Consider the following 19,498-nt stretch of genomic DNA (forward strand, 5'->3'; position numbering starts at 1 on the left):
ACAACTAATACACAGATGTCTAAGCAGCTGTGTTGGTATTTATGCCAAATAATTATAAAATAATTTATTTCAACAAAAAACAAAAATGTTAATGTAACTAAACCAACATAAATTTTCTGACTGACATTACATGTGTATATAAGGCAAGTATACACAACTAGGCTACAAGATTCTTGTACAAGATGTGACAGGCTCTCAACAAAATGCAGATTTTATGTTACCTATTTTTTCATCACTATTCACACACACACACACACACACACACACACACACACACACACACACACACACAGTGTGATTCACGAGGCATGTCACATAATTTGTGAGCTGATTCTATATGTGAAAGCCTTATGAACATATGTCTGAATTTTTATCATTATAGAACTGGGGGGTTTGAAGACTATACACATTCATGAGTGAATATGAAGACAAGTGCGAATATTACTTACTAAAATGCTGTGTAGGTGCAGTGGTGGACAGAATAATGGTGGTACAGATGACTGATCCATCCTACAAGAGGTGTGAGGGTTCCACCAACAGATGGCAGCACTGTGATGTCACACTGAGGCGACAGCTGGAAGCATACCCATTGCGCAATCAATCAGGAATTGAATCAGTGAGCAGTCATGAGGCTATGTGCATGTCATGCTCAAGTGTTGTTTAATTGAGCAAATCCATTGTGTCCATGAAAACCAACATGCCACATACATTCACCCATGCAGGGTACGCAGACATGTTTTTGTACAGGTTCTGTAATGGCAGTGCAGCTGTGACAGAGTTTCCCTGATTGACACACCCACTGTGCCAGGATATTTCCCAAAGTTTTTCAAACATTATGCGAATCTGGAGTGGTACCCACTATACACGTGATGTTGGAAAAATGAGACTGCCCAGTCAGTTGAGCAAAGGGAAAACGTTATTGTAACGGTACAATGGAGTCCTATCACCAGTACACTGTGCATCAGCCGTCAGCTTGATATTTCAGAAAAGCGAATTGGCGTACATTACATTTGAGAGCTTGTACCAATTTCATGTGCAGTCCATGCAACATCTGCATCCAGATGACTCAGTAAGCAGACAATTTTGTGACTGGTTAGCTGTACACACAGACGTTGTACAATACACTATGTGGCTACACTTACACCCAATGGTGTCACAAACACCCACAATTGTCATACAAGGGTAGAGAATCCACTTGACACTAGGGAAACAAGATTCCAAGTTATTTTCTCAGTGAACATCTGGTGTGGTATGATTGATGACGTGTTGATATGGCCTTTGTTGCTGCCCATTGTATGACAGCCGCAACATACACACATTTCTTAATAGAAGACCTATTTCCACTTTTGGAAGACGTGAAATTAGAGCAGGAATGGCAAATGTACCTGCAACACGATGGATTACAGATTCACTGTACCAGACAAGTATCCTAGAATCTGAACAACACATTTCCTTAACAGTGCATTGGCCATGGCGGACCAGTTAACTGGACTGCCAGATCACCCAGTCTAATCCCATTAGACTCCTATTTATGTGGTTGGTTAAACAGGAATGTGTACACTACCAAGGTGGACACATGTGAAGAACTTATTGTTTGCGTCACCGACATTAAGCTCACTAAGACGATGACTGATGTGCAACACAACGTATCCTCCAATGAGGATGACAAGTGCATTGAGGGGGAATTTTTTGAACACATCCTGTAGAATGGATCAGTCACCTGTTCCGCCAATATTCTGTTCACCACAGTGCCTACATAGCATTTTGGTAAGTAATACTCACACTTGCCTTCATAATTGTCCATGGACATGTGAACTCTAACCTGCTCCAGTTCTGTAACAATCGAAAATTGGACATACGTTCATAGGACTTTTTCTGTTTATGTTCACGTGTAGCATCACCTCAAAAATCATGTGATATTCCTCCTGAATCACCCTGTATATTATATAATAGCCACATTTCCAGCTACCATGGATTCCCTCTATAAAGTTGGCAGGTTAAACTATGTGATGGGCTTATATCCAAACACCGAACTTTGCCTTTTAGTTACACAGTAGCCTGTGCACTGGTCTGACACTTCCTGACAGATTACAGACTGATTCCAGTAACAACCCTTAGGCTGTGGCTTGTATTCTTTTATTCGAGAATGCTAGTGCAGTGAGGTTCACAGGAAATTTTCTGTTGAATCTAAAAAGTAGGCAAGGGGTTCTGGCAGAACTGAAGTTGTGAGGACACAAGTCATACCTGGATAGACAATTCAGGGTACTGCCTGTGAAAGGTGAGGTTCCAAATTCAAGTCCTAGACTGGTATATCATTTTGATCTTCCAGGAAGCTTTAAAACTATGCACACTGTAGCTCTCGTAATAATCTGTGACAAATGTACTTTTATCATTTGCCTCCGTATTTGGAAGAATGAAAAACGATGTACAATACATGGAATAAAACAAGGATAACATTTTCAACAAGTAACATACAATATGAACATTTTTTTATAATTTTGTACATGGATAGTAACCACCAGAATTATCCACTTTACAATTTCCTTTCTTGGCATTTCTACTACATCCTCACACTGCTCCAACAAATATATATATAACACTAACCTTTTTTTTAAAAAAAATGGTGATACCTGAAAATAATTGCATGAATGAAAGCAAAAGCACAGGGTACATTTCACTTAGTGTACTGACAATAGGTGATAAGGATTGGAGAGAGATGTATTACACCTGAGCTCAGAAGTCTCATTCATTAACTGTGTGGTAAGATTAATATTAAAGGTAACTCAGCCAGTGAAATGCTAGTGTTCCCTCTTAATGTCAGGGGGTCCAGTATCAGTATGTCAGTGATTGTGAGACAAAGTGATCATCTCAGGTAAAAGGGTGTATCATGCCACCACATTTTGGCTTGTATGGGCACACTGCTGTGGCAATGATGTTTTTGTGACACCAGTGGCTAGAAGAGGATAATACATGAAGAGAAGCAGGTACTAGATACATTGAATAATTGTCATCTAGTATGTATGCTTATAAATGGTTTTACTTTTTAGTGTTGATTATTGTGGACTGCACTAATAGAACACACAGTATTGTATCATCTTCCATTGTCCGGAACTAGAAATGCCTCAGACTGTGGTTGACACATTAATGTTGACATGCAGAAAGGCAAATTGTAGAGCTTTTGCAAGTCAGCCAATCTTTCAGTGATCACTGTATATATGTTACGTGCTAGTATGGCAGCCGCAATCTGGCAGCCATCATTGTTGAGTTGCATAGTGAACAAATGCCAAGTATTGTTGTTTGGATTCAACATAGAACCTTGGTAATCTGAACAACAGGCACAGCAGCAGGGTGTTTTTAGAGCCTAGATATTGCCCCTTGTTAAGGCAGATCCAAATATAATATTTCAACAGGGCAATAAGTACTCAGAACAGACAAATATCATGTGCACCCTTTTGCACAAACAGCCAGTACCGCTGTTTCCTTTTCTTGCACATTAGTCTCACCTTAGACATTCACACATAAAATTGGAAATACTGTGCTACCTTTTGAATTGTTAGTTTCTTCCCAGAGTAGAAAAGATGTGTGGGTTGGGAAACATTAGAAAGAAGGGGTAGATTTCAGACTACAGATTGAAAGGTCCTCATGTTGGAACGACAAAAAGTGCAGGAGATCAGATATAATACAGTGGTAAACATTGGGTCAGCTTTAGTCCACAGATGCTAGGGCAGACTGAAACATGAAGAGAGATTAAGAGAAACAGAATAGTGAAATTAAACAAATAGTCCAATTAAGAACTGAGAAGAAAGAAGAAGAGAGTTGGTGAGAGCAGACATTGAAATTAAAAAGCAACAGAGAAAATAATTGAGAAAATAAATAAAGAAATACTACCATAAAACGGGTGTTGCAGCAATGTCGAAGTTGCTGACTCTTGGTGAGAACTAAAATTATTTTAGGTCTTTATTTTTATGGTCCAAAGCTTGGGATGAGATTATAGCTACAAATTTCCATGCCTTTGATTCCTTTAGTTTCTACTTGGTTCGGTATATTTATTAAATACTATCTTACTTAATTGTTGTGATAAACAAAATGTTTTTTGCCACGAAGAAAAATGATCCTAATCCTACTCCTAATGATCCAACTCCCAAAGACACTATCCAAATTGAACCCTGCCTGGAACAGTTCCGTCCTCCGTCACAGCGGGACCCACCTCCTCTTCCTCAAAATCACCCTCTCCAAACCTTCCAGGAATTTCTGACTTCCAGCCTTGCCTCTCAATCCTTCTTAAAAAACCTTAATCCTACTCCCAACATCACCACTGCTGAAGCCCAGGCTATCCGTGATCTGAAGGCTGACCGATCCATCGTCATTCTTCCAGCGGACAAGGGTTCCACGACCGTGGTACTTGATCGTCGGGAGTATGTGGCTGAGGGACTGCGTCAGCTTTCAGACAACACTACTTATAAAGTTTGCCAAGGTAATCCCATTCCTGATGTCCAGGCGGAGCTTGAAGGAATCCTCAGAACCTTTCACCTGACTCCATCAACCTCCTGACCCCACCGACACCCCACACCCCTACCTTCTTCCAAAAATTCACAAACCCAATCATCCCGGCCACCCCATTGTAGCTGGTTACCAAGCCCCCACAGAACGTATCTCTGCCTACGTAGATCTACACCTTCAACCCATTACATGCAATCTCCCATCCTTCATCAAAGACACCAACCACTTTCTCGAACGCCTGGAATCCTTACCCAATCTGTTACCCCCCAGAAACCATCCTTGTAACCATTGATGCCACTTCCCTATACACAAATATTCCGCACGTCCAGGGCCTCGCTGCAATGGAGCACTTCCTTTCACACCGATCACCTGCCACCCTACCTAAAACCTCTTTCCTCATTACCTTAGCCAGCTTCATCCTGACCCACAACTTCTTCACTTTTGAAGGCCAGACATACCAACAACTAAAGGGAACAGCCATGGGTACCAGGATGGCCCCCTCGTACGCCAACCTATTTATGGGTCGCTTAGAGGAAGCCTTCTTGGTTACCCAAGCCTGCCAACCCAAAGTTTGGTACAGATTTATTGATGACATCTTCATGATCTGGACCCACAGTGAAGAAGAACTCCAGAATTTCCTCTCCAACCTCAACTCCTTTGGTTCTATCAGATTCACCTGGTCCTACTCCAAATCCCATGCCACTTTCCTTGACGTTGACCTCCACCTGTCCAATGGCCAGCTTCACACGTCCGTCCACATCAAACCCACCAACAAACAACAGTACCTCCATTATGACAGCTGCCACCCATTCCACATCAAACGGTCCCTTCCCTACAGCCTAGGTCTTCGTGGCAAACGAATCTGCTCCAGTCCGGAAGCCCTGAACCATTGCACCAACAACCTGAAAACAGCTTTCGCATCCCGCAACTACCCTCCCGACCTGGTACAGAAGCAAATAACCAGAGCCACTTCCTCATCCCCTCAAACCCAGAACCTCCCACAGAAGAACCCCAAAAGTGCCCCACTTGCGACAGGATACTTTCCGGGACTGGATCAGACTCTGAATGTGGCTCTCCGGCAGGGATACGACTTCCTCAAATCCTGCCCTGAAATGAGATCCAGCCTTCATTAAACCCTCCCCACTCCACCAAGAGTGTCTTTCCGCCGTCCACCTAACCTTCGTAACCTCTTAGTTCATCCCTATGAAATCCCCAAACCACCTTCCCTACCGTCTGGCTCCTACCCTTGTAACCGCCCCCGGTGTAAAACCTGTCCCATGCACCCTCCCACTACCACCTACTCCAGTCCTGTAACCCGGAAGGTGTACACAATCAAAGGCAGAGCCACGTGTGAAAGCACCCATGTGATTTACCAACTGACCTGCCTACACTGTGAAGCTTTCTATGTGGGAATGACCAGCAACAAACTGTCCATTCGCATGAATGGACATAGGCAGACAGTGTTTGTTGGTAATGAGGATCACCCTGTGGCTAAACATGCCTTGGTGCACGGCCAGCACATCTTGGCACAGTGTTACACCGTCCGGGTTATCTGGATACTTCCCACTCACACCAACCTGTCAGAACTCCGGAGATGGGAACTTGCCCTTCAGTATATCCTCTCTTCTCGTCATCCGCCAGGCCTCAACCTCCGCTAATTTCAAGTTGCCGCCGCTCATACCTCACCTGTCATTCAACAACATCTTTGCCTATGTACAGGGTTATTACAAATGATTGAAGCGATTTCACAGCTCTACAATAACTTTATTATTTGAGATATTTTCACAATGCTTTGCACACACATACAAAAACTCAAAAAGTTTTTTTAGGCATTCACAAATGTTCGATATGTGCCCTTTTAGTGATTCGGCAGACATCAAGCCGATAATCCTCCCACACTCGGCGCAGCATTTCCCCATCAATGAGTTCGAAAGCATCGTTGATGCGAGCTCGCAGTTCTGGCACGTTTCTTGGTAGAGGAGGTTTAAACACTGAATCTTTCACATAACCCCACAGAAAGAAATCGCATGGGGTTAAGTCGGAAGAGCGTGGAGGCCATGACATGAATTGCTGATCATGATCTCCACCACGACCGATCCATCGGTTTTCCAATCTCCTGTTTAAGAAATGCCGAACATCATGATGGATGTGCAGTGGAGCACCATCCTGTTGAAAGATGAAGTCGGCGCTGTCGGTCTCCAGTTGTGGCATGAGCCAATTTTCCAGCATGTCCAGATACATGTGTCCTGTAAGGTTTTTTTCGCAGAAGAAAAAGGGGCCGTAAACTTTAAACCGTGAGATTGCACAAAACACGTTAACTTTTGGTGAACTGAGAATTTGCTGCACGAATGCGTGAGGATTCTCTACCGCCCAGATTCGCACATTGTGTCTGTTCACTTCACCATTAAGAAAAAATGTTGCTTCATCACTGAAAACAAGTTTCCCACTGAACGCATCCTCTTCCATGAGCTGTTTCAACTGCATCGAAAATTCAAAGCATTTGACTTTGTCATCGGGTGTCAGGGCTTGTAGCTATTTTAAACGGTAAGGCTTCTGCTTTAGCCTTTTCCGTAAGATTTTCCAAACCATCGGCTGTGGTACGTTTAGCTCCCTGCTTGCTTTATTCGTCGACTTCCGCGGGCTACGCGTGAAACTTGCCTGCACGCGTTCAACCGTTTCTTCGCTCATTGCAGGCCGACCCGTTGATTTCCCCTTACAGAGGCATCCAGAAGCTTCAAACTGCGCATACCATCGCCGAATGGAGTTAGCGGTTGGTGGATCTTTGTTGAACTTCGTCCTGAAGTGTCGTTGCACTGTTATGACTGACTGATGTGAGTGCATTTCAAGCACGATATACGCTTTCTCGGCTCCTGTCGCCATTTTGTCTCACTACGCTCTCGAGCGCTCTGGCGGCAGAAACCTGAAGTGCGGCTTCAGCCGAACAAAACTTTATGAGTTTTTCTACGTATCTGTAGTGTGTCGTGACCATATGTCAATGAATGGAGCTACAGTGAATTTATGAAATCGCTTCAATCATTTGTAATAGCCCTGTACTTCTGCCTCGACTGACAACTCTGCCCAAACTCTTTGCCTTTACAAATGTCTGCTTGTGTCTGTGTATGTGCGGATGGATATGTGTGTGTATGCGAGTGTATACCTGCCCTTTTTTCCCCCCTAAGATAAGTCTTTCCGCTCCCGGGATTGGAATGACTCGTTACCCTCTCCCTTAAAACCCACATCCTTTCTTCTTTCCCTCTCCTTCCCTCTTTCCTGACGAAGCAGCCGATGGTTGCACAAGCTAGAATTTTGTGTGTATGTTTATGTTTGTTTGTGTGTGTATCAACCTGCCAGCGCTTTTGTTTGGTAAGTCACATCATCTTTGTTTTTAGATATATTTTTCCCACGTGGAATGTTTCCCCTTACATGCAAATGTTTCAATATTATAATTCGAAATATTTTAAAAATATCACTACACTAACCTTCATTATCATATGATCCAGCAACAGACCTTGAGATATAGCCAGGTACAATAGAAATCATGGCTGCAGCCACCAATCCAGACGCAGAATCCTGTAAAAATAAGCCTGAAATGACTAAAGTGACACAGAAAAGGAGGAAAGGAAAGAGGGAGAAAATGAATAAATTACCACAATTCTGGAAATGGTTATTCTCATAGTACCCATATCTTTTCTATGAGATACCTACCAGTGTCACCCCTAAAAACCTGAATTAAACAAAATTATGTCTACAAAACAAAAATTGTTAATGTGATCAAGTTTCTCAACAACAGTGCTGACAACATGAGTTTTGTGAGTGACTTCATAACTTTTTCAAATATATCAAACAATGGAAAATCTGGGATGGAATGTAACAATATAAAACAGTGTGGCCTCAGTTGCCTGTGACTGCAGTCATGTGTGTGTGAGTTGCATTTGCGTGAGTGTGTGTGTCTTCTAATTCTGAGAAAGGCCCTACTGGCCGAAAGCTATTATTTGTGACAGTCCTTTTGTTGTCCTAACTGCGACTCAGCATCTCTATTATATGCTGAGTAGCAACTTTCCTTTTCAGACATTATTATATTTTTCAAATACATATAGTCTGAGGAAAATTTACTTAAAAAATGAGGGTTCTTCAATAAATAATGTCCCACATTTTTTTCCCGCCAGAACCTATCTATTCTTAGAATTTGTACACAAGCAACATTTCATTCATATATATTATGTTTCTACATAGTCCCCACCACATTCTATGGCTTACACCAGCATTGTGGAAGACCATGTAATGCCTGTTGGTAAAAGCTCTAGTCCAGTGCTTGTAACAATGTTTTCACTGCATGAATCATGCTCTTATTTTCAACGTATATCCCATGTAGAGAAGTTCGAGGGTGCCAGGTCTGGACTATAGCGTGGATAAGGCAATGACGTCCAATGCAAATTGGCGATACTTGTGTGTGGGCATGCATTGTGTTGTTGGAGTAATAGTTCTTTTTTATTCTTCTCTGAATGAACACATTTGAAACAGTTCTCAAGTTTGTTCAGAGTCTTCACATATGCCTCTGTGTCAACAGTTAACCCTAATGGAAATACATTGCTAAGAATGACACTATCACTACCCCACATTCTGTCATCATTTGATTACCAGTAGAGGGAGTTACCTCAAAATTATTCTTCTTCTTTATTTTTTTCCAGTGATTGAGAGTGGTGCCACTCCAGTGAATGGCTTTTTGTGTTCGGCTCAAAATGATGCACGCATGTTGAGTCACCTGTAATGATCTATGACAGAAAAGCCTCTCCTGTGACCTCAAACTTCTCCAAGAGTTCAGATGAACTGACTTTTACTTGAATTGTGGAATCTGTTGTTAGTATTTTTGTTGTGCTTGTCTGTGACTCAAACGTTTCCTCTATACGGTGAGTAGCAATCTATCATTTTTCATAATATTGTCGTTATTCCATCCTGGATTTTCCACCAAACAAGAGTCTCACATGTTGCAGGCATAATTTCAATGCTCACCAATAATTGTAGTGCCAATTGTACAGTTTTAATAAGCCAGTCTGCACAGTAATGCCATCTATGCAGTTAACATGATGGGAGCAGTTGCTGTGACAGAATGGCCTAAAGGTAGCCTATCATGGAGCTCAGTTTCTGCAATTCCTGGTGCTTCAATTCTTTTTATGCATCGCTCAACAGTACTTCTTTCATTTACATCTGTGCCAAACACGGCACACAAATCTTCCCCATGGTCTCTTTTTACATTACCAATTACAGCATGTTGTTTCTAATGAATTCTGTGGTATACACAATTTTGATGGTTCACTACAGCCCAGCCACCTGTATGAACTGATCGATACTTTGTAAACAAGCAAAAGAAACATCAAAGCTGAAGCACCTACACGGACATTTTCCTACGTATTTTAATAGCTGTAAAAACTTTGTGAGCATTACTTACTGAAAGCGCCTCTGATATTACTAATGAGTAGTTCCAATTTTAATGCCGACATGGGAGTAATAAACACCACTTCATAGTGCATGATAAAAATGGCATAAGAAGCAGCTCACAACAATAAAAAAACAAATAATGTTTTTCAGTTTGTGATAACTTTAAAGCTAAGTGTATGGAAGGAGCATTACATACATCTGGTGACTGCTTACAAAAATAATAAGACAATTACTCTTTTCTGTTTTTGAATGAACTTAGCAGGCACATTCAGTATTCATGCTACATGGTAGTTATGATGCAATGTGTACTTAGTAGTGATTTAGTTTAAAAGGAGTGTTCTTTTCTTTTTTGTAAAAAAAAGAAGAAGAAAAAGAAAATATGGAGTTAACAAACACCAACAACTGTTGCCAAAGCTTTGTTTCAAACAGGAAGTGGCAGCAGGCCAGAACAACTTTTGGCAATGTGGATGATCAACTTCTGTATCGAGACAGTCCTCTTGGTCTACGAGGTAATCAACCTGGCTGGCTGGCTGGCTGGCTGACACACACACACACACACACACACACACACACACACACACACACACACAAAATTTTGAAATATACTTTCATATAGTATTAATTCTTTTAGTGAATTAATATGCTAAACATATAACTTGTACTGGGTCTAGTCCTGACAATATCTGCAAATATTTAACAATACAGTCATCCAGTGTCAGCCACGCCTACGTAATATACTTCTGACATAATTTACGGAAAGGTAATTGCTGTCAAGTGTCATATACACAATATCCAAGTTCATTGTATCAAAAGGAAAATCCACTTTGAAAAACGATCAAATTACAAGGAAACAGAGGTATCTACCTTCAGGGGGGTGAAATTCAAAGTACTGTCTACAGCACATATAAAAGTAGGGGGGAAAATCCTAGATTTCTGAACTGTTAAGTTCTTTCATAGGGAGGAAAGAGAAATAGAATGGGAAAAGTTCGAAAGGAGGGACAGGTCATCCAGTCCCAGGCTGAGATGGACTCACCTCACAGGGTGAGGGAAGACAAAGACCACAAAGCGTAATTGTATTGAGAGGGAGAACAAAATAATCATGGGGAGGCATCCCTCTAAGCCTCAAATGTGATGCTGTTAGAGGATAGGGTCCCCCAAATAGCGCCATGTCTGATTCCACATCAGTAACCAGGTCAGATGAAAGTTGACAACACATTACTATGTTTTTCCTACGCAGTTAGTGTGGATGATACAACAAATATACTGGGCATTGTATGGTTCACTGCTAGTTTGAGCAGAGAATTAACATAGTCTTCCACCACAAGCTGAGAAGGACCAGGGCAAGAAATTTTACTAAAACTATTAAACATTAACTGCATCTGTCCCACAAATATGATATCAGTTCCAGAAATCTTATCAAGAGATTTGGGTCACAGGTTATGAGTACAGATTTGAAAAATTGGTCTAGTGTGTATTATGGGGAACAGTGTCACCATCCAGTATTTCAAGATGCTGTTTGTTGTTCATTAAATTACTCATAACGGAAAGATTTAAAGGAATTCATAGAAAAAAATCAGATATTTCTTGTGCAGAAAAGGTCTTTTCTCTGTACATGTTGTATCTTGATGCCAAAGTTAAGAATTTTAACCGCCGTTAGCTTCAAATTTTCAAACTAGAGTAAGTAAAGCAAACATAGCAATCTGGTATATGATGATGATCATTATGGGTTTTACAGAGACTAATCATTAGTCTATTATTCAGCCCATGGGACGGAATTTGTGAAACATGCCTATCAACGTGTAGAGTAAATCTTATGTGTAAGTGTGAGAACATTTTCAGTCTGGTAGTGCTAAACTGCAGTCATATTCTTGAAATGAAGTTGAGGAAATAATCTTAGGAAAGAACATAAACAAAATCTAATAATGCACAGAGAATAATATAATCCCTATTTACGGAATTTATGAAAAACTGTTCTTAGCGTGAAATCTGTTTTTAAATTGTGCCTCAACAAACAAGTTACCATGAACAAACAAGTCTAAGTTTCATAAAAGGCAAACTTCATTACAATTTTACAAAAAAAAAAAAACACATACGAATTAAAGTGGCCAATGGTTTAAATGAAACGTGGATTTATGTGTATTATCCTGCACTTTAATTTTGTTAAAGTGATACTGTCCGAAGAGTGTTATAAAACAGAAGTGCCCGTTGACATTTATTGGTTGTGCTATGCAAGGCATTGACGTACAGACATGTAACGTGTGGTAGTGTCCACCTGCAAGAATGCACGAGTGTACACTGTTGCTGCCTCCCTGTTTCTAGAGCATAAACATGACATTGTTTTCGTCCTAGCCAGGTTATCAGTTCACAAGGCTGAGTAAAAGATATTATCAAAAAGTGAATGCTTCAATAATCTATGTTGACCCGTCTAACTCCAAGTAAAATAAATCTTTTAACATGTAAATAAAAGAGTTGAAGCATAAGCAAATTAACAAGAAGATGGTCTAAAGAAAATGCCTCCCATTGTGACCAATGAGTAAAGGAATTATTAACCCTTCGAGTTGGTAGTTTCTGTGCACATGCCTGCTCCACCTTTAGTAGTTCATGCAGTCAGTTGGTACAGGTATGCAGCATTTTAGAGAACTGGTCTAGTGCGTGGATTATTTATACAGAAGTAATGAAATTTTCAGGAACTGTTAACTACATAACTTCATTATGATTAAAACATACAGTGGATATATCTTGAAACAATCAAAAGTCCTATGCCTCAGACACTGCTCCAAAACAATGCTGCCTTTTGTTTACCTACCTGTGCACCTATTTGTAGGCTTTTTCTTCTTCTACGTGTGAAGGATCTTCTCAGTGCAATATCTTGCTATGAGCCATACAGGCACAGCAATTTTTGGAGGCTGCCTACAATGCAGTGAAGCTACACTCCATGAATTCCAGCTATTTTGACATGAAAAGTAACCTGAAATTTACAAATGTTTCCTCCTCTGTCTTTCCGCAGGCTTTATAATAAAAGTATTCTTGTTCTCATTTTTGTTTTTAGTTCTCTCTCTCTCTGTCCCTCCCCCTTTTTTAAACAATATCTTGCAGATTATTCACAGATCTCAAACGAACTTTATTCTACATTTCACTACTTTTAGAGGTTTTAGGTTTCTATTGTCAGCCTTTCTTCCCAAAACTTAAACAATGTCGTCCCCCCCCCTCAAATGAATGCAGTTCCCCATTGTTTACAAACTACAGTTGCTAAAAGCTGATGTAGAGTGTGATTAGTTTTGCACACAATTGTTTCTACAAAATCCAGCTTGAGCACTTCAGCTGCAGAACTTATTGCCCATCATCGACAGATGGCAGAGTAATATATTTTTACCTGCAAGACTGCAACTGGTGAGTACATGGTTGAGATACTGTCCATGCGGATGCTCATAGCACTTCAGTACATACTTTGACTACCGGCTTGACGGGTTAATCTCAGAGCAATAGAGACTTCATTAAAACACAAAATTATGGGGAGCGTGAGAGAATTACTGAACAGTTCTTACTTACGGGAGAAATGTCATAACAGCCAATACACATGTACAAAAACTAAAACTATCCTAGCTTTCAAAACTAATAGATCCTTCCTTGGTAAGGAAAAAAAACAATAGGTTGGGTATGGTTGTAAAGGAAGGGCATGTCCCTCAGACCCCAACATGAGGGGGACCCACCTGTTGTAAACAGAATGAGAGACAAAGATGAAGGTAGGTTGGGGGGGGGAGGGGGGGGGGGGCGAGCACATAAGGACACCAAAACAGTGTTATTACTCTACCCCTCAATTCTTTTAATCAATCATAAATAAAGTGGGAAAGCAATGGGTTGGGGTTTAAGAAAAGTAAATATGAAATCATGTCTTCTAACAAGTAAAGATAAAATTGTGAAACTGATTAAAAGCAGCAGACAGTGCACTATAGTTATGACAATTAAAACATAACAAGTAGTCTTTCAATCAACACAAGCAAACAATAATAATAATAATAATAATAATAATAATAATAATAATACTTCAACTCTAAAACTGAAATCAGATATTGTATGAGCAGACATCTTAAAAAATAATTTGAAAAAGGTAAAACCACAGGATGTTATGCATTACTCAGCAGAATATTTTTGTATGAGAGGTACTAGACTATGTCTGAATAACAACAAACAAGTGGATTATATCTCAGCAATGCTGTAGCATCTTTGCGTAACCATCAAAGCAAATCAGCAAGCAGACGGTCTAAAGAAGATGCAACATTACAGATCTAACACTTCTATTACAGCTGTGTTTAACAATATTATACTTACATCTCCCATTCTGATAACTGAGTAATGATTTTATTACTCTCAGAGATACCACTTCTTCAAAAGAATATGAAAAAAGGAGGATCAATTCCTTAACAGATCAAACACACACACACACACACACACACACACACACACACACACACACAAAAAAAAAAAAATAATAATAATAATAATAATAAAAGCAATGTGTTGGAACTAAAGCCAATTCAATCAGAAATCATGTCTTCTGACGAGTACAGAAGAAATCATTCAACTGCTTACCAACAAATGATGAACTGTAAGCATTAGAATTAAAATGAAACAAAGGCATGCAGAAAGATGAAATTAGAAAATTAAACTATGTGAAGCTGTAAAAGATGTTTAAGAGAAATAGGCTATGACCAGCAGATTCTTTCCCTTAGCAACGCTCTAGCATTTGTGCTCAAACACCACAGCAAACTAGCAAGCAGGTCATTTATGGAAGATGTTACACTATAACCCATGGTGCTTGTAGTCAAATTTACATACTATATGTACCCCATTCTGAAATAGTTAACAGGTAAGATCTTGCACAAAATCAATTCAACTGAAAAGCTCGATGTGTAGTACAGATACTAATACATCACCCCGTAAAAGAATCCATGATATATGTAGCAATGCCCAACTTAGAAGTGGGTTAACAAGACTTCGCTCTTCCTGGTTACTGACAAGTACTCAGTATTTAGTTTAACTACATAATATGAAATTGTATTAAGTCAATAATACCAGTATACAACAACTCACTTAAGGAAATTGTGTATAAAGTCTTACTAAATATGTTGATTACTGAACAATGACCATTTTGGGTTCAAAGATAAGCGGGTTATGCTGTATCTGAAACTGGCTCATTATGTCTTGAAATCAGGCACACATGAAGCTAATTCAAAGTGGCCAACAATTCCCCATCATATATGTAATTAGGCACTTCACTTCAGACCTGTGGAGATATTAAGCAGTGAAGCCCTATAGTACCATAAATTTTTATTTAAGTCTCCATAACAGAGTTCAAATGATTGTTGAGAACTTCATTCAAGGGCAATTAAAGAGTACAATGTCACCCAATACCCTGCACACACTGTTGCATTAACCTTTTGCTGATGTGGGCACGTTTACACATCCTGCTCTGCCATCCCCAGGTGCTGTGGACGTATATACATGTGCCGCTTGGGTTTTCCTCCACTGCTATTGACATCTGTATGTATCCAGAGCTGACGACTTCTCACCACTGCAGCCGAGCTGCTTCCATATCTTAGTGAATAAAAAGTTTACTGAGTATTTATCATACACCTCTCTGCTTCCTACCACGTGCAAAAAGCCTTGCTAAAATCAATCACATGCAAAGTTTACATAATGCATTTTTACCTCTGCAAACTCTTTAAATTTTCATGCAATCTTTGTTCAATCTGATGCAGTCCAATACCTATTATGAACAATGAAAAAAAATTCAGTCCTTTATCAAGCAAAGATATCAGATTGTACAATGTGTAAAAATATTTTTTTTTCAACTAATAGCATTTGGCAAGCAGTACAGCCACAACAAAGCTGCACATAGCTTGGAATTCAGAGGGCATATCTGTAACAGCGAAAGGGTTAAATGCTATCAAGTTGGTGTTAATTTCCTCCATTTTAGCATTTCTTCACTGTAACTACTCTTTGCTTCACTCCGTTTTAGTTTTCTACGTCTTTCGTTGTTATTCCTATCTATTTTTCACCGCCCGCCCCCCCCCCCCCCCCCTCGCCCCGCCTCCCAACTCTGTTACGTACAATGCCCTTAGCTTTTCACTCTAACTCATGCAAGATGTTTCAGTAGTAATCTCTGTCTTTCATATTACCCTGTCTTCCACCCTTAAAGCTCTCAGGTTTTCAAATCGCATCCAATGCTGTCCCCATCAATCAATCTTTTCTTCTCATCCCATACAATAAGTCTCCCCTGACCCGCTGTTCTGGATGAATTTCCAGAAATCTACCGCTTTCCCTAGACCTCTCCAGGCCTTTCCCTTAACCTTTCTTCCTTCTCCTTCAATCTTTCTGCCTGAAGAAGGAGCCACTGGCTCCGAAAGCTTGCCAATTACTACAGTCTTTTACATGTGTGTTCTGCCACCACTTGGCGAGTACATTTTTTATCTGTCCAATTAAATAATCTTGTAAAATCATTATCTGTTATTTCAAGTGGAGAAAGAAAGGTGTCATTGCATTGCAATCATGCCATGTTATTTTTTCATGCACACAGCCTTTCTCACTGATGCATCAAGGCAGTTAAATAACATAATGTAACTTAAAATGACACTTCATGTGACAGTCAGCTGTTATTGACATGTACAATAAGATTAATGCCTTCATCAACAAACTGCACCTATTTGACAAGCAGCTTAGTATGGGAACTTAACTTTTTTCCCAATGTCTTTCATCTTTACAATTATCTCCAGTGTGTAACTTCATTAGAATATTGAGAAAAGATTGCGTGTTGCCAGTACACACCTTCTGCCTATGCCCATTCATCCTAACTGATAATTTGGTGGTAGTCATGTCGATGTTGAAGGCCGAATAGTGTTTACATAATAGCTGGTATATGACTTGTCATTTTGCAGGTGGCTCTCTCTTCGATAGTATATGTTTTGCCAGTTACAGGGCTATTATAGGTGGTGGTAGGAGGGTGAATAGGGCAAGTCTTGCAGCGGGGATGGTCACAGGAGTTGGAGCCATAGGGTAGGGAGATGGGTGCAGAAGGAGCATAGGGCCTGACAAGAATATTGCGGAGATTGGGAGGGCGACGGAAAGCTATTCTAAGTGTGGTGGGCAAATTTTCAGACAGAAGGGATCTCATTTCAATGTATGATTTTAGGAAGTCATGGCCCTTTCAAAGTAGCTGATTAATGCTCTCCACACCAAGATAATACTGAGTCACCAATGGTGTGCTACAAAGCTGTTTTGTGGAGGGATCAGCAGTATCAGCATTGGACGTGACGGCCCAGGAAATCTGCTTTTTAACTAGGCTGGTGGGGTAATTATGTGCTGTCAAGGTTGAGGTGAGAATGGTGGTGTATTGCTGTAAGGAGTCTACATCCGAACAAATATGTATGCCTCAGGTGTCAAGGCTGCATGGGAGAGAATGTTCGACATGGAAGGGATGGCAACTGTCAAAATGTAGGTACTGTTGTTTGTTGGTAGGTTTAATATGGATGGAAGTGTGTAGATGGCCTTCAGTAAAGATGAGATCAACATCAAGGGAAGTGGCATGGGATTCGGAATAGGACCATGTGAAATTTAATTGGGAGAAGGTATTCAAAGATTTTAGGAATTTTAAAAGGTTTGTCTCACCATGAATCTATATGGTAAAGAGGTCATCAATCCTATCTGCCACATTATGCCTCACACAAGCAGACCTGTCCTGGAGGCAGAACGGTGAGACTTGATTTGACGGACTGATGGGCTTCAGATTGGCATGCCCGGTCCATTAGAAATACCAGCAGAAATTGCCTGTGGTTTTGGCCCATTGTAGAAATTCACTCATTTGGACAGCTATTCATGCATTATAGATGCCATGTTGATGAGATGAGAGTGCAGTGATCAATCCATGCAACAGATAACTTGCACAAACACTCTGAGAATCAATATTAACGAGTATAGGTAGCAACTCCCTGTAAAGATGATCGCTGAGCTGCAGACAGGCTTCTAGAAAAGACTATCACATCTTACAATTAATTTTTGACCACAGCCTTTGTCAGAAAACGAGAGCGCACACGTATTCACACAACCACACAGACACAACTCATGCACACATGACTGCCATCTCCGGCCGCGGCGTCAACAATCTAAGAGAATCAGATCGAAACAAATCACTCCTCATGCCTCATTGCCTCTCTTCGGCAGCTGCTAGTCTAGCGGCAAGAAGTGGTGGCAGTACTGCCTGCAAGCCGAGGGGAGGGTAGGAAGGAGAGAAGCAATAAGAATGAGGAAGTAGGGCAGCGGTGCGCGTTCTCAGATACACACAGCCACCAACGATTCATGGCATCTCAGTAAACAAACCATTTCATCTACTGAGACGAAAACAAGATTTTTCCAGAGGCCGGGGTGAGAAGGGGGAGGGATAGCAGGGTGGGGATAGGGGATGATGGCGTCCTGCTTGTGGAAGCATACAGGAATGTGGTGGGGACAAGGTACTGCAGCTAGGTGCAGTATGAGTGTTGGACTGGGAGGGGGGGGGGGGGGGGGGGGGGTAAGGAGAAGTATAAAGACTGGATCAATAGGGGGAATAAAAGGTTGTGTACTGCTGGGGGGTGAAGGACAGTGACTAACAAATTTTGATGCTGGAACGGGTACAGGAACATGGGATATATCCTCCCCTTCCCTGCTCCCACTGCACAGCCTTTTAGTCCACCTAAGCACCCAAAGTCTGAGGTGCTGTTGCTCACAGTCCAGCCTCAGTGTGAAAAACTGTTAACGGAAATGTTACACTCAGAACATCAAGATTACATCAACTTCCTGCAGATGAACAGTGAAACATTTAATAATTTGTCTAGAGCTACTTAGCCCTCGCACTGAAAAAGAAGACTTATGTATGTGAAAAAATATTCCCTTCTACCAGCTCCTCTAATGACAATTCATTAAAATATGTACCACAACACAGGAACTTGTAGCCTACATCATCCGTGGAACAACCAGAGAATTTCAACTTCTTTTAATTCATTGCACTACTACTTGTATGCTAGATGTAAAACTGATTTTGTTTGTAACCTCTTCCTGCGTAATATATGGAAAAATGCGATACCTCTACCATTTTGGTAATTGTCAGTGCTGTTTTGATTTTATCCTTGGCCATAGTTTCCACAATGGTGGAAACTAACGACACAGTGAGATAAATTGTAATAAAACAATCAAACGTGCGGTGAATTATCAACACACAGGGTGTATATGTGGACAAGGAAAAAAAATTTCCGTATTTTTCCCAGTTAAAAATACACTTTCTCCCGGGTGAAAACACTTTTTCCATGTTACTCACAGTATATTTTCCCTCGTAACTGGAAAACTTATCAATCCTTTGAATGGTTATGTTTTTATACACAGGTGTAGAATTTCCTGGCTCTTTAAAAAACTAAACTCAGGGAAGAAAACTTTTGGAAATATTTTTGATGTGCAGCAACACGTACGCTGCATATTTTCGTATAACAATAGTATAAATTCAAGTTCCACCAACACCGCATGTTATTTTCCGAAC

General features: G+C 40.6%; 1 protein-coding gene across 3 annotated transcripts in view; it reads right to left on the reverse strand.

Moving 5' to 3' along the window:
• LOC126457818 (dolichyl-diphosphooligosaccharide--protein glycosyltransferase subunit STT3A) overlaps positions 1-19,498 on the reverse strand; it is a 109,464-nt gene that overhangs the window by 67,266 nt on the left and 22,700 nt on the right. For all 3 annotated transcript variants that reach the window (XM_050094437.1, XM_050094436.1, XM_050094439.1), the window contains one exon: positions 7,980-8,070. In XM_050094437.1, coding sequence (XP_049950394.1) covers positions 7,980-8,070 — 91 coding nt within the window. The remainder of the gene's footprint in view (positions 1-7,979; positions 8,071-19,498) is intronic.

The sequence above is a fragment of the Schistocerca serialis genome, chromosome 2, assembly GCF_023864345.2.
Source record: "Schistocerca serialis cubense isolate TAMUIC-IGC-003099 chromosome 2, iqSchSeri2.2, whole genome shotgun sequence".
Taxonomy (NCBI): domain Eukaryota; kingdom Metazoa; phylum Arthropoda; class Insecta; order Orthoptera; family Acrididae; genus Schistocerca; species Schistocerca serialis.